The 14,823-nt window shown below is 74.8% G+C and overlaps 4 protein-coding genes across 4 annotated transcripts in view; 3 read left to right on the top strand and 1 right to left on the bottom strand.

Moving 5' to 3' along the window:
• Positions 1-4,740, top strand: AURANDRAFT_71076 (hypothetical protein; the record flags this gene model as incomplete). The annotated part of the gene is made up of 3 exons (XM_009036262.1): positions 1-823; positions 1,553-3,010; positions 4,234-4,740. Coding segments are annotated over 3 exons (2,787 nt in total), but the record flags the coding sequence as incomplete, so codon positions are not given.
• A 62-nt stretch (positions 4,741-4,802) lies between these two features.
• AURANDRAFT_5093 (hypothetical protein) lies at positions 4,803-5,686 on the bottom strand (the record flags this gene model as incomplete). The annotated part of the gene is made up of 2 exons (XM_009035897.1): positions 4,803-5,291; positions 5,351-5,686. Coding segments are annotated over 2 exons (825 nt in total), but the record flags the coding sequence as incomplete, so codon positions are not given.
• A 413-nt stretch (positions 5,687-6,099) lies between these two features.
• On the top strand, positions 6,100-6,372 carry AURANDRAFT_7726 (hypothetical protein; the record flags this gene model as incomplete). Its single annotated transcript, XM_009035918.1, has 1 exon — positions 6,100-6,372. A coding segment is annotated over one exon (273 nt), but the record flags the coding sequence as incomplete, so codon positions are not given.
• Positions 6,373-6,859: 487 nt separating this feature from the next.
• The window catches only part of AURANDRAFT_71075 (hypothetical protein), a gene marked incomplete at both ends in the record, with an annotated part of 8,776 nt that continues 812 nt past the window's right edge, over positions 6,860-14,823 (top strand). The window contains 3 exons of the mRNA XM_009036263.1: positions 6,860-8,503; positions 8,632-14,238; positions 14,298-14,810. Of these exons, the coding sequence (XP_009034511.1) occupies positions 6,860-8,503; positions 8,632-14,238; positions 14,298-14,810 (7,764 nt within the window). The remainder of the gene's footprint in view (positions 8,504-8,631; positions 14,239-14,297; positions 14,811-14,823) is intronic.

The following is a 14,823-nucleotide window of genomic DNA, read 5'->3' as shown; positions in this document are numbered from 1 at the left end:
CCAGTACGAGGCGCTCGTCGAGTGCGCCTACGGCGCCATCGGCCAGCTCGTCTTCGGCGAGCGGTGCGACCTCGCGTGCGCCGCCGCGTCGCCGCCGGACCGGCCCGTCGTCGTCGGGTCCGTGACGCTGAGCGGCATGAGCGCCGCCTACGCCGAGACCTTCGAGGACGCGTTCGTGGAGGCGATCGTCGGCCTCGCGGGCGACCCCGACGTCGTCGACGGCGCCCTCGGCTTCCGGAACAACGTCGTCGTCTCGTACGAGCTCGTCTTCGCGACGAGCGGCGCGGCCACCGCCGCCGCCGCGCGCCTCGCCGCCGCGACGGCCGACGACTGGCTCGCCGCGCTCGCCGCGGAGGACGAAGCCGCCTTCGCGAACGCGCGCGTCGTCGACGGAGAGGCCGTCGCGACGACGGAGCTCGCGGCCGGGGGCCCGTCGTCGTCGTCGTCGTCGAAGAAGAAGGCCGACGACGACGGCATCATCGACGGCCTCAGCGAGGTCGACGGCATCATCGTCATCGTCATGATCTGCGTCGTCGCGCTCGGCTGCTGCGTCTGCGCGGGCCTCGTCGCCAAGTACCAGGCGGACAACGGCAACTCCTTCTCCTTCCCGTCGCGCTCCAAGGCCTACGGCGCGCCGCCCAAGACCTACGCGGACTACAACCGCGACGCGCCGGCCGAGGACTACTCGCGCGACGGGCCCAACTACGCCGCGGACGCTTCGCCGCGCGACGACTGGCCCGCGTCGCCCGCGGCCGACGAGGAGTTCGCCTACGGCGCCGAGCCCGCGCGCGAAACGCCCGCGCACCCCAAGGACGACTACGACGTCGACATGGACATGGACATGTCCGACGACGAGTCCGCCTACGCGAAGATCTAGCCAAGACGGTCGCGCCGCGAAAGCCCCCGCATCCCCGCCCGCCCTAACCACTCCTGCGACACTCGGCGTGCCAGCTCGGGGCCGGCCGGACCGTCGCGGGCCGCCTCGAGGCGTCCCACTTGGCGTCCATCGGAAGGGTATCGGAGGACCTGGGACGCAGGACGAGTCCGGAGAGTCCGGACGGGCGAGCCCGGCGCGCGCCGCAAATTTGCCTCAGCCTTGCACACATCTCCCCAATCTTGAGCAGTTACACAACATGAGCGCCCGTGCTCTCGCGCTCATCGCGCTCATCGTGCGAGCCGTCGTCGCACGCGTCGGGGCGCCCCACCGGCGCCGGCTCTCCTGCGAGGGCCGATCGCTTCGTCCGGTGACGGAGGCCGAGTGTGCGCCGTTGAGCGAGGAAGAGATCCTCGCCTTGCACTCGTGCGACCACGAGAGTCTGCGGGTCGGGGATCTGTGCGAGGGCGACGGTGACGACCTCCGCGTCCCCTGAAACATCGCGCGATATTGGCCGCGCGCGATCGTTCGTACCGACGACGCTCGCTCGTCCCCGCAGGCGAGTGCGGCACCGACAAGAAGATCAACAACTGCGGGGCGGGGTACGGGCTCGGAGCCGACCTCTACGTGCTCGTCGCGGCGCCCGCGCCCGCGCCCGCGCCCGCGCCGGCGCCGGAGGACCCTCGGTGCCCGTCGCTCGAGGCCGTCGATTTGGCGGACTGCCCCGCGTCGAGCTCGCTCGAGTTCCTCGTGAGCTGCGCGCTGTCGCTCGCCGTCGGCGACCTCTGCGAGGGCGACGGCGAGTGCGGCACGTCCGACGCCCTCAACAACTGCGGCGGCGAGGTCGGCATCGAGGCCGACGTCTACCGCGCCGTCGCGGCGCCGACGCCCGCGCCGACGCCCGCGCCGACGCCCGCGCCGGCGCCCGCGTGCGCGCCGCTCGCGGCCGTCGGCGCGGCGGACTGCCCCGCGACGGTCTCGCTCGAGTTCCTCGTCAATTGCGCGGCGGAGTCGCTCGTCGTCGGCGATTTGTGCGAGGGCGACGGCGAGTGCGGCACGTCCGACGGCCTGAACAACTGCGGCGGCGAGGTTGGGATCGAGGCCGACGTCTACCGCGTCGTCGACCCCTCCGCGCCGGAGCCCGCGCCGGCGCCGGCGCCGGAGCCCGCGCCGGAGCCCGCCCCCGCCCCTGCGCCGGAGCCGGAGCCCGCGCCCGCGCCGGCGTGCGAGGTGCACGACGCGTGCGTGGGCTGCTGCTGGCGCGTCGACGGCGGGCGCTGCGTCCAGACGGCGGAGTGCGCGCTCGGGTGCCCGAGCCTCGAGGCGCTCGCGCGCGACTCGCCCGACTGCCCCGAGGAGCTCGACATCCGCGACTGCGCGACGCCGGGCCTCGTCGCCGGCGACCTGTGCGAGTCCGACGGCGAGTGCGGCACGGACAAGAACGTCGACAACTGCCGCGACGAGATCCACAAGGGCGCGGACTTCTACCGCGTCGTCGAATACGCGTCGCCCCCTTCCCCCCGCCCGACCGCGCCGCGCCCGACGGCCGCGCCCGCGCCGCGCCCGGCGCCGACGGCCGCGCCCGCGCCGACGGCCGCGCCCGCGCCCGCGCCGACGGCCGCGCCGACGGCCGTCGCGTCGTCGTCGAAGAAGAAGGGCGGCGGGGCCACCGTCGGCGCCTTGCCGATGACGGACTTCATCGTCGTCGTCGTCGTGCTGGGCCTCCTCTGCTGCGGGCTCGCCGCCGCGGGCGCGGTCCTCGCCGCGCGCGGGAGCCGGGGCGGCGTGAAGCGCGCGGCCTACGGCTTCGACCGCGAGCCCGCGCCCTACGCGGCCTCCGGCGCCGCCGCGCCCGGGCCCTACGCGCCCGCCGCGACCTCGAGCGACCGGTCGCCCGCGCCCTACGCCGCCGTGCCGGACCGCCAGGGCTGGGCCGAGAACCTCCACCGCCAGCGGAGCCCCCCGGAGAGCCCGAAGGCGCCCGGGATCCCGTCGCCGGCGTCGCGCGCGTCGAGCTCCGGCACCTTCCCCCTCATGAGCCCGGACGTCGTCCGCGCGCAGCCGCCCTACGTCGAGCCGGGCGCCGTCGCCGGCGACGACATGGAGCTCGACGACGACGACGTCTTCGAGGACGACGTGTGAAGCAAGCGCGCGAGCGCCATACTAAGCATCCCCCCTTAGCGCCGCTTCGAGCAGCATAAGCACCCCCCCCTTAGCGCCGCTTCGCGTTGTCGGCGAAGACGCGCGCGAAGATCGTCGCGGCGCCCCAGGCGCCGAAGGCGGCGCCGACCGCGGCGGAGGCGGCGGCGGCGGCGACGATCGTGCCGGGGGCGACGACGTCCGCGCCGCCGAGCCGCCGGAACGCGGCCGCGGGGAACGGCCCCGCCGCGGCGTTCGCCAGGACGAAGCAGACCGCCGCGCCGACCTCGCCGGCGTAGGCGGTCCAGATGGCGCCGTCGCCGATGGGCGGCACGAGGCCGTAGATCGCGGAGAAGAGCGCGCCCCGGAGGAAGAGCTGTGGCGCCGGGGCCGCGCGGCGCCGGAGCCTCGCGCCGCCGAGGCCCCGCGACAGGTCCAGCGAGACGTCGTGCAGCGAGCACGCGAGGCACCAGAGGCGCGTGGCCGCGAAGCCGAGGCAGGCGTAGGCGACGGGCGCGCGCGCGACGAGGTGGCCGTAGGTCTGCAGCAAGTACGGCGTCGGGAAGAAGTGGATCGACAGGTCGAGGAGATGGTAGGCGACGCGCACGGCGACGGGCACGCCCGTCTCGTCGAAGGGCACCGTCGAGCCCGGCGGCAGGACGCCGCAGCCGACGAGCACGTGCTCGATGATCCATTTGGGCCAGCCGTGCATCGCTCGTCCGACGAAGTCGTCGCGGCGCCGGACGATGAGCACGCCGTACCAGCCGATCGTGATGGATAGGTACGTCACCGTCGCGGCGCCGAGCGCCGTCGCCACCGGGCCGGCGTCGGAACCGTCGTGCGCGACCACGAGGAGCGTCGTGATGACGGCGACGAGGTGCGTCCACAGGGCGTGGAAGCCCGCGACCGTCGCGGCCAGGACCACGGCGAGGGCGACGAGCGCCGGCTGCATCGGTGCGCAAGCGATTGCGGTCGCGGAGCTGCTGGGTCGCGACAAGCGATTGCGGTTGCGGAGCTGCTGGGTCGCGACGAGCGATTGCGGTTGCGGAGCGCTGGCTCGCGACGCGACGGCGCGCCTTGAAAGGCGCCGAGCTTGTGTATTCTTGCCAATCGGCGATTGTGTGAAGTTTGGGCTGCCCGCCATCATCGCCGCGGCCGGCCGAATCTGATTCGTGTTTCATTGGATGCGCATGGCGGCGACGACGGAGACCGTTACGGAGGCCTCCGGCGATGTGTGGGAGACGCACGAGGATCCGGCGACGGGGAACCGCTACTTTTTGAACACGAGCACGGGCGAGTCGCGCTGGCCGTCGCAGATGGAGGACGCCGCGGTCGGCGCGTCGCCCGCGAGCCCCGCCGGCGGCGGATCCTGGCTCGGGACGCTGCTCTTCGTCGTCTTCGCCGCCGCCGCGGCCTTTGGCGCGACGGCGCTGCCCGCGGACCACGCCGTCCGCGCCGCCTGCCCCTTCGAGTTCCCCGCGACGGACGTCGCGGCGCTGAAGCTCAAAATCGCCGACGTCCTCGCGACGGCCGAGTACCGCGTGCCGCCGGCGTCGCCGGCGGTGGAGGCCGTCGACGACTCGGCGCTGCCGTCGGCGAGCGACGTCGCCGGCGCCGGCGACGGCGGCGTCCTCGCGCGGCTGCGCGCGCATCAGAAGAAGACGGCCGCGGCCTTCTCCGTGCTGGCCCTCATGCCCCTCTACAACAAGCTCGTCGCGCCCAACTGAGCGAGGCGGCCCCCGCGCGCCTCGAGCGGCGCGCGCGCCGGTAAGCCGCCCTAGCGCGCGCGGAACGGCGCGTCGCCCGCGACGGTCGTACGATGCATCGTCCGGGCCATGCCCGCGGCGTAGTCGAAGACGGCGTAGTGCATCGTCGCCGCGTTGTCCCACATGACGAGGTCGCCCGCGCGCCAGCGGTGGCGGTAGGTGTAGATCGGGCTCGTCGCGTGGGCGATGAGCGCGTCGACGAGCGGCCGGCTCTCGTCGCGGCCCATGCCGTCGACGCGGTCGATGAAGTTGCCCGACAGGTAGAGCGCGTCCTCGCCCGTGCGCGGGTGCGTCCGGACCAGCGGGTGCACGGAAGACGCGGAGGCCGTGAAGTTCTCCATCTTGCCCGCGCGCTCGAAGTGCATCGTGTTGTGGACCGCGCGCAGGTCGTCGACGAGGGCCTTGTAGCCCTCGGAGAGGCCCCGGTAGGCTTGGCGCGTGTTCGCGAAGAGCGTGTCGCCCCAGCCCTCCCGGGGGACCTCGACGCCGAGGAGCGCCGTGTACGCGACGGGCTCGGGCCTAAAGAAGTTTCTTCTCAGCATTGCGCGAAAACGCAGTCCCGTTGCTCGACGCCGCGCCCCCGCATGCAGCTCAGGTCCGTGTGCCAGATGTCGTTGCGCACGGAGTCGCCGTCGACGAGGCGGTTCTGCGCGACGAGGACCTCTTCGGGGACGCCCGCGGGGTGGATCTCCTCGCGCGAGCCCAGCGGGTGCGGCTCCACGGCGCCCCAGCGTTTCGTGAAGGCGACCTGCTGCTCCGGCGTGAGCGAAGTTTGGCCCCGGAAGCACACGACGAGGTGCGCGTCGAGCAGCGCCGTGATCGCGTCCACCGTGTCGTCGTCGAGCGGCGACCGCAGGTCGAGGCCGACGACCTCGACGCCCAGCGCCGACGAGAGCGGCTCCACCGTGTAGGCGCGAGCGTGCAAGCACAACGACAGGGCGACGCATGCTAGGCGCGTCGGGGCAGCCATCATCATCGTTCGAGAAGGCGATCGTTTTTTTAAAGTGAATGCCACTTGAAGAAATAGCTCGGGAGTAAAGCATGGAGAACGCTGAGGGGGCCTTCATCGGGTCCGGCGGGGGCCGCGGCGGTGGCGGGAAATGCCGCGGCGGCGCCGGGAACGGCGGCGGCGGCGGCGGAAAGGGCCGCGGCGGCGGCGGAATAGGCCGCGGCGGCGGTGGGAAGCGCTTTGGCGGCAAGGGCAAGGGTGAGCGGATGGACGACGAAGAGCGTGCCTTCCTCGACGAGACGCGGGCGTGGTACGGTTCCGGCGAGGGCCGCGACATCGATGCTACCATTCTTTTCCACAACTTGCACGTCACGCGCCTGCATCATGCCGCGCGCTACGGATGGTGTTCCGCCATTCGATGGCTGCTGGACCACGGCGCGAACGTGGAAGCGGCGACGTACGATTCCGGGTCAACGCCACTACACTTCGCCACCTGTGACGACCGATGCGACGCAGCGGTCCTCCTGCTGGACGCCGGCGCTCGCGTCGATGCGCGCGATCAAAATTCTTGTACAGCGCTCCATCGAGCTGCCCGCGACAGCCGGATCAAAATGTGCAAACTCCTCCTCAGCCGCGGCGCGTCGCTCGACGCGCGCAATTCGACCGCGTTATCGTACGGCCAAGATCCCGAGGCCCACGCGCGCCGCTACCACAGCTCGCACAATGCCGCGTTCCTCGCCCGCGTCCGCGCTGCCGGCGGCTGGTCCGCGTATGTCGCCGCGCCGCGAAACCAGCTCCTCGCCCTCCGCCGCGAGCTGCCGACGCTCCGCGAGAGCGGCCGCGCGTCGCCGTCGAGCGTGCGCCTGTACGAGCGCCTCTTCTCCGAGGTCCCCGAGGAGATCTTCATCCACGCGTTCGAATTCTGGCGCAGCGAGCGCGACGCCTGAGCCCCATCGACAAGTAAGGAGCCTGTGATACACCTCCAGCCCTAGGCCTAGCCCTTCGCCGCGCGGCGGCCGCGCGCGGGCCACTCCGAGGATGAACTGAGTTCATGCTGCAGTCCGAAGAGAGCTCGGCCGCAGGCGATGAGTAGCTTGTAACTCATTTTGCCGCACCGCGACTCGACCCAATATGGCGGACCCGTCCGGCGCCGAGGCGGAGATCGACGGCGAGGAGAAGCGCATCCGCTTCCAGGCGCCGAAGAAGCGCTTCGCGGCGCTCGCGGCGGCGCCGCGGGCGACGTCGCAGCACGACACGGTCGCGCTCGTCGAGGGCGAGGAGGGCTACCGCCTGGCGCTCGACGGCGACGCCGGCGGCGCCGTGGACCCGCGGCGCGCGTGCCTGCTGAGGAGCGAGCTGCTGCGCCTGAGCCAGCTCGAGAAGCGGAAGGACTTTTTACAGCTCGTCCACGAGCCCTTGTGGCCGCTCGCGCAGTCGCTGCCCGAGGTGCTCCACAACGGCGACCGCATCGCGACCGTGCTCGGCGCCGCCTTCGCGGACCCGGCGACGCGCGTCGCCGGCGCCTACTCGCTGGCGTCGGTGTTGGCGCGCGACGCGGGCCCCGCGCTCGGGGCGGAAGCGCTCGCGGCGCTCGTCGCGGGGCTGGCCGCGTCCGTCGGCGACCGGAGCCCGCCCGTCGCCAAGGCCGCGAGCGACGCGTTGGGGTACGTGTTCCGCTACTGCGCCGACGGCCTCCTGGAGGGCGCGGAGGCGGGCTGGCCCGCGGCGCGGCGCCACTACGGCGCTCTTTTGGGCGCCGAGTCCGAGGACGCGCGGGCCCTGGGCGCGCGCGTCCTCGCGAAGCTCCTGCGGCGCATCCGCAAGCCCAAGGTCCTCGCGAAGCACCTGCGGAAGCTCCTGTCCGTCGCTTTGCGGGACCGGGACGAGCGGGCCGCCGTCGTCGCCCGATCGCGCGACGGTCTCGCGCGGCTGCTCTTCGAGCTGGCCGTCGGCGTCGGCGGGCGGCTCCACAGCCGCGCGGGCGACGTGCTCGGGGTCGTGCTCGCGCGAGGCGGCGCCGTCGCCGACCGCGTGCTGACGCTCCTGCTCGACGCGACGCGGCCGGGCGACGACGTCGAACCGTTGTGGGCGGCCGTCGTCGACGGCGCGGCGAACCGCGCGTCCGCGGGCGACGCGGCCCTCGGCGACGCGCTGGCGCGCCTCGCCACCGTCGTGTCCTGGCGCCGCGCGCGGCTCCTGACGAACCGCGACGACGACCTCAAGGTCGACCGCGCTTTGCCGCGAGCTCTAGCGCGCGACCGCTGCGACCGCCTCGCCGCGCTCCTCGACGGCCTCGTCGCCGGCGCCGGCGCGGGCGCCGCGCCGCGCGACGCGGGGGCCCTCGTCCGGGCGGCGCTCGCGGGCGCGGCCGCGGCGCCGCAGGGCGCGCTCCGCGCGGTCGCGGCCGCGCGCGGCGAGGCCTGGGTCGCCGGCGTGCTCCAAGCGGGCGGCGCGCGCGACGCGCTGGCGGTCCTCGACGCGCTCGACGACCTCGAGGACGCCGGCGCCGGCGTCGACGCCGCGGCGGACGCGGCGCTCGAGGCCGCGCTCGCGGCCGCGGCCGCGGGCGACGCCGCCGCGGGCCTCGCCGTCGCCGCGCGCGCGGCGAAGCGGGGCTCGGGCCGGTTGCTCGACCGCGTCGCCGCGGAGATCGTCGCGCCGCCTTTGGAGGCCGCGGCGCGGGCCGTCGACGCCGCGGCGCTCGCGGCCGCCAGGGCAGCAAAAGAGAGCGAAATTCCCAACTTCAAAGGCTCCGATCTCGGCCGTTTTCCACTCGTTTCGGCTAATTCTTGGACGAGCGATCATCTCTCGGAACGGCCTCGAAGCGTGGATGCTTTTCCCGGAACGCGCGCGCGCGGAACACTCACGTTGAAGCGACGTTGAATCACCCTTTTGCTGCCCAGGCGGCCGCGCTGCCCGCGCTCGACGTCGCGACGGCGCTCGCGGGCGCGGCCGCCGGGCCGCGGGTGGCCGCCCTCGCCGCGCAGCTCGTCGACGCCTGCAGCCGGCGCGCCTTCGAGTCCGAGAAGACCGCGGAGCTCCGCGTCGTCCGCGCCGCGGGCCTCCGCGCGCTCGACGCTTTGGGCCAGCCCCACGTCGCCGCGCGCGCGGCGGCGCCGCTGATCGCGGCGCTCACGGGGCGGCCCGCGGCGCTCGGCAGCGCCGCGACGCTGCGGGTCGCCGCGGAGACGATCCGGCGCCACGGCGCGGCCGCGGCCTTCAACGCGCCGGGCGCCGCGGGCGCGCTCGCCGACGCCGTCGCGCCGCGCCTCGCGGCGCCGAGCGGCGCCGCGCGCGCCCTGGCCCTCGAGCTCATGGCCGCGCTCGGCGAACCGTGCGACGCGGAGCTCACGGTCGCGGCCTTCGACGCTTCGGAACCTTCCGACGGCGGCGCGGCCTTTGCGCTGCGGCTCTGCGGGGCCGTCGAGGCGTTGCCCGTCGCGCTCGCGTCGGAGCGGCCCATGGCGCGGCTCCTGGGCGTCGCCGAGGCCCTCGCGCGGCGCCGGGGCGACGGCGCGCTCGGCGCGGCGGCGGCGCGGTCTTTCGCGTGCCACTGCTGCGGCCTGCTGACCGTCCGCTTCGAGCCGCTCTGGGCCCACGCCACCAAAGTCCTCGCGGCCCTGGACCCGGGCGCGAAATGGCCGCCGCTCCTGGCGCTGCTGCAGCGCGCGTCGTCCGCGGCCGCCGCGGCGCCGTCGAAGAAGCGCCGCGGCGGCGAGCCCGACGCCGCGGACCTCGCCGGTGCGCTCGCGCGGGCCGCGCGCGACGACGACGCGGCCACGGGCGGCGGCCGCGCGAGCGGCGTTTGGGAAGCGGACGACGACGGCGCTTTGGACGCGGACCGGTCGCACGCCGTGGCCTGGGACGCGGCCGCGGCCTGCGGCGCCGTCGGCGGCGCGTCCGCGGACGGCGCGCGCGCCGCCGTCGAGCTCTTCGTCACGTTCCTCCGCGTCGACCTCTTCGACGACGGCGGCGATCCCGACGCGAAGGAGATCCTGCCGCTGCTGCCGCGGGCCTGCGGCGACCGCTACGGCCGCGCGGCGCCCCTGCCCGGCGCGGCGCGCCACCGGCGCCTCGAGACGCTGCTCAGGGTCTTCGCCGGCGCGGCCGCGCCGAAGTCGCTGCCCCACGGCGACGCGCTCCGGGCCGTCTACGAGCGCCTCCTGGGCAAGCCGCGCGGCGACGTCGCGTCGCTGGCGCTCAAGTGCCTCGCGCCCTACAAGGTGCCCCACCTCGCGCCCTACGCGGCGCGCGTCGCCGCGCTGTTGGACGACGCGACGCTGCGCGACACGCTCGTCAAGCTCGGCGCGTCGCGCGAGGCCCGCGGCGTCGGCGCCGTCGAGGCCGGCGCCGGCGGCTGGCAGATCGACGACACGCACCGCGCGGGGCTCATCCCCGTGCTCTGCCGCGTGCTCTTCGGCCGCTTCCGCGCCAAGTCGGCGGCCGTCGGCGGCCGGCGCAAGGCGTCGCCGGCCGCGCGGCGCGCGACGATCCTGAGTTTTCTCGCGGCGCTGGACCCGTCGGAGCTCGACGCGTTCCTGGTGCTCATGTTCCGGCCGTTGCTGCCGTCGGGCGGGCTCGACTCTCTGGCGCCGCTCCGGGGCCGCGAGGACGCGGAGCGGGCCGTGGCGGCGTGTTCCGAGTCGCGCGTGTCCGGGCTGCTCCAGCTGCTCCGGGCCGTCGTCGCCAAGCTCGGCTACCGCGTCGAGGCCCACGCGGGCACGTTCCTGGGCGTCGTGCTCGCCGTGCTCGCCGCGCGGGGCGAGGCCGAGGAGGAGGCCGTCGAGGACGAGGAGGAGGACGACGACGAAGAAGAAGTCGTCGACGGGTCGAAGTCGCGGCGGAAGCGCGAGCGGCACTTGGCCTTAAAGTGCTGCAAGGAGCTCCTGGACCAGTTCGCGGAGTCCGACGTCCTCTGGGCCGTCGACGGCGGCCTGAAGGAGCGGCTCTGGGCGCCCCTCGGGTCGCACCTCGCGTCGCTCGCGGGCAGCTCCGGCGGGCAGGCGCGGAGCCCCGCGCTCCTCGAGGTCGTCGCCGCGGCATGCGCGTACCCGAGCCTCCGGGCCGCCGTCGCGCCGGGGGCCGTCGCGGCCCTCGCGGCCTGCGCCGCCGACGCGAAACTCGCGCTCGACGGCGTCTGCGGCCTCCTCGCGGAGGACGACTCCTCGGGCGCGGCGCTGTTGCGGCCCGAGGCCGCGGCGGTCGTCGCGGCGCTCGGCAGGGCGCTCGACGGGTCCGCGGCGCGGCGGCTCAACAAGACCCAGCTCCGCGCGCTCAACGCCCTGCGGCGCGTCGCGGAGCTGGCGACGCTGCCCGCGGCCGACGCGAACTTTTGGCCGCTCGGCGACGGCGACGCGAGCCGCCTGGCCGCGACGCTCGTGCCCCGGCTGAAGATCGTCGGCGCGGCGCACGACACGTCCATCGCGACGACGCGCGACACGATCCGCACGTGCCTCGGCGCGCTCTTCCCGCGCGTCGCGCGGCCCTTCTCGCACGCGCAGTCGCTCGTCGCGCTCCTCGGGCCGCCGCGGCGGAAGCGGCGGTCGACGGAGCTCTTCGCCGCGTCGGACCGCGGCGACGCCGTGCGCGCCGTGGCGCTGACGTTTGTCGACCTCGCGCGGGGCCACGAGGACCTGCGGGCGCCGAGCCTGAAAGCGGGCGCGGATCTCGTGGAGGCGCTCGTCGCCGTCGACGAGTCGTCGCTCGACGGCGCGCCGGATTTCGAAAAAGCGGGCGCGGCGCTCCAGGATTTGGCGGACGCGGGCGCCTGGGCGCCGCTCCTCGCCGACGCCGACGTCGGGGCGCTCGGCGCCGCGCCGGTCGTGGCGCTGCTCCAGACGCTCGCGCGCGACTCGGACGCCGCGCTCCGCGACGGCGCGGCGCGCGCGTCGCGCGCGTTCCTCGCGGCGGCGGCGGCGGCGGCGTCCCACGGCAAGACCTGGACGGCGGAGTGGGTCGCGACGACCTGCTTACTACCCCACGTCATGGGGGCGCTGGAGCTCGGCGACGACGGCCCGCGGCGCGCGGCCGTGTCGGCGCTCGGCGCCGCCGCCGCGAAGTCGTCGGCGACGTTCCTCGCGCCCGCGGTGGCGCTCAAGCGCTTCGCCAACGACAACGCGGACCTGGACCTCTTCGAGAACGTCGCGCACCTCCAGGCCCACCGGCGGGCCCGCGCGTTGAAGCGCGCGGCGGCCGTCTTCGCGTCGGTTGACCTCGACGACGCCGCCCGCGGCGACGCCGCGCGGTTCCTGCTGCCCCTGGCGCTCCAGCCCCTCTACGACGCGCGGGCCCAGGACGCGCTCGTCAAGGAGGCGGCGGCCTGCGTCGGCGTCGTGGCGTCGGCGCTGCCCTGGAGCCGCTACGGCCAACTGGCGAAGCGTCTCGCCACGGTCGTCGAGAACCAGGCGCGGCTCCACGAGCGGTTGAGCCGCCCCAAGGCGAACAGCCAGCAGGCGCCGTCGGGCGCCGCGAGCCGCAAGGAGAGGCCCAAGTTCCGCGACATGCAGCTCCAGAGCAGCAAGGCCCTCGAGGCGACCTTCGTCGCGGCGTTCTGCCACGTCCTCGACAACTTCCATTTCCTCGACGGCGCGGACGACGCCATGGACGTCGAAGAGGAGGAGGAGGACGAGGAAGAGGAGGAGGAAGACGCCGAGGAGGAGGAGGAGGAGGCCGACGCGCCCGCCCAACCCCCGAAGGCGGACAAGGTGTCCGCGGGCCTCCACGGCTGGCTCCTGCCGACGGCGCGGCGGCTGCTGAAGAAGCCCGTGCGCGCCAAAAAGACGGGCGCGCGCGACGAGGTGCTCCGCGCGCCCGTGGCCCTCGCGATCCTGCGCCTCGCCGCGAAGCTGCCCGCGGCGGCGCGCGACTCGGAGACGCGGGGTTTGGTGGTGTCGGTCTGCGGCGGGCTCCGACACCGCGACGCGACGCAGCGCGACGTCGGGCGGGCGACGCTCGCGAAAATGGTCGTCTTCCTGTCGCCGACGTGCCTGCCCTTGGTGTTGCGGGAGCTCAAGGCGGCGCTCCACAGCGGCTACATGCTCGCCGTGCGGTCCGCCGCCGTGCACTCCATCGTCGCGGCGCTCCAGAGCGCCGGCGCGGACGCGCTCGGCGCAATCGGGAACGAGGCGGCGGCCGCGCCGGCGACGGTCGACGACCCGGCCGTCGCGGACGCGGCCGCGGCGGCCTGCGCGCACTCGTTAGACGCGGGCGTGGCCCCGCTCGTCGAGCTCCTCGTCGACGACTTGTTGGGCTCCGCGGCGAAGACCTTCGACGGCCGCGCGGCCGGCGACCACAAGGCCGGGTCCGCGTCGGGCGTGCCCGAGGCGGCCAAGGTCGTCTCGCGGACCTACGAGTCGCTCGAGTTGCTCGCGAAATCCGTGCTCTACCGGCCGAGCTACGCGACGCGCGACGCCGGCGCACCGGACGACGCGCCGGTCGCGCGGAGCGCGGCGCACGCGCTGGTCCGCCCGCTCTTCGACGCGCTCGCGCAGCGCGCGGGCGAGGAGGACGACGCGCGCGCGACGGAGGCGGGCCGCTGCCGCGCCGCCGTCGCGCGCGTCGCCGCGGGCTTCGCGGCGAACCCGTCGTCGTGTGGAGGGGAGTTGGTCTACCACGCGGTGGCCATATTGACGCGGACGGGCGTCGTCACGCGCGACGCCGCGCCCGACGTCGACGAGTCCGACTCCGACGACGACTCCGACGACGGGTCCCTCGCGCCGCTGGCCATGGACGAGGCCGACATGGTGCCGAGGCGCGTGCGCACGAACGCGGGCGCCGCGACGGCGTGGCTGCCCTCGGCGGGCGACGCGTCGTCGTCCAAGGCCGAGGCGCTCGCGCGGAAGCGCAAGCGCGAGCAGGAGAACGTCGCCGTCATCGACGGCGCGTCGGCGCCCAAGCTCACGGGCCGGGACCGCCACGGCGGCGTCCTCGAGCGGGCGTCGCACCGCCGCGCGGTCCGCGACGAGAAGTCGAGGTTCGCCGTGCACCTGCTGCGCTTCGGCCTCCGGAAGCACAAGCTCCAGAGCTGCGACGACGCCGTCAAGGCGACGGCGACGCCGCTGCTCGGCATGCTCGCGCGGGCCTACCGGGGCCTCCGGGGCGACGAGGAGCTCCAGCTCGGCGTCGTCGCCGTCGCGTCCGCGCTGTTGGGCTGGAAGCTCGAGGGCGCCGCGCGCTGGGCGCCGCGGCTCGCCAAGGTCGCGCTCGAGACGCTGCGGCGGTGCTCGCGCTTCGGCGGCGCGCCCGTGGGCGACGGCGCCCAGGGCGCCTTCAAGATGCTCGCGGCGCTCCTCGGCGGCAAGAGCGACGACGGCTACGAGGTGTCGCTCGCCGACGCGCAGCTCAAGGCCGTCGCCTCGTCCGTGCGCGCCGCGCTCTCCGAGTCCGCGCTCGCGGACGACGACTCCTTCGCGTCGAACCGCGCGGCGACCTACGCGCTCCTGCTGGCCATGGTGCGGCGGCCCGTCGTCGTCGCGGAGATCTACGACGTCATGGACGCCGTCGCGGACGGCGTCCCGACGAGTTTCGAGAGATTTCGACGAAGGAAACTCGTCACCGACGCGTCTCGTAGGTCGCGGAGCTCCAGGTCACGTCGCTCGAGCGCGCGGAGCGGAAGCGGGCGTCGGCGATCCTCCTCAAGTTCGTGCTGACCTACCCCATGGGCAAGAAGCGCGCGAAGCACCACCTCGGCCAGCTTCTGCTCGGGCTCGACTACGCCTACGAGGAGGGGCGCCTCGCCGCGCTCGACGCGCTCGCCGCGGCGCTCCGCGCGCTGCCGCCGGCGACGGTCGACGAGCACGGCGCGTCCTTCTTCGCCCAGCTCGCCATGCGCTGCGGCAACGAGGCGTCGGCGGCCTGCGCGGCGCGCGTCAAGGACGTGCTCGCGACGCTGCTGGGCCGCGTGGCGCCGGAGACGCGCGCGGGGCTGCTGCAGCGGTGCCTGGACTTTCTCGACGCCGCGGGCTCCGAGGACCGCGCGGCGGAGTTCGACGCCGCGGAGAAGCTCGCGTCCCTGCGGCTACTAGCGGCGCGCGTCGCCGAGGCCTTCGCCGGCCACCTGGACGAGCCGAAGCTCGCGCGGAAGGTGCTGGCGAAGC

This window comes from Aureococcus anophagefferens (genome assembly GCF_000186865.1).
Source record: "Aureococcus anophagefferens unplaced genomic scaffold AURANscaffold_4, whole genome shotgun sequence".
Classification (NCBI taxonomy): Eukaryota; class Pelagophyceae; order Pelagomonadales; family Pelagomonadaceae; genus Aureococcus; species Aureococcus anophagefferens.
This window is presented reverse-complemented; position numbering and strand designations above follow the sequence as displayed.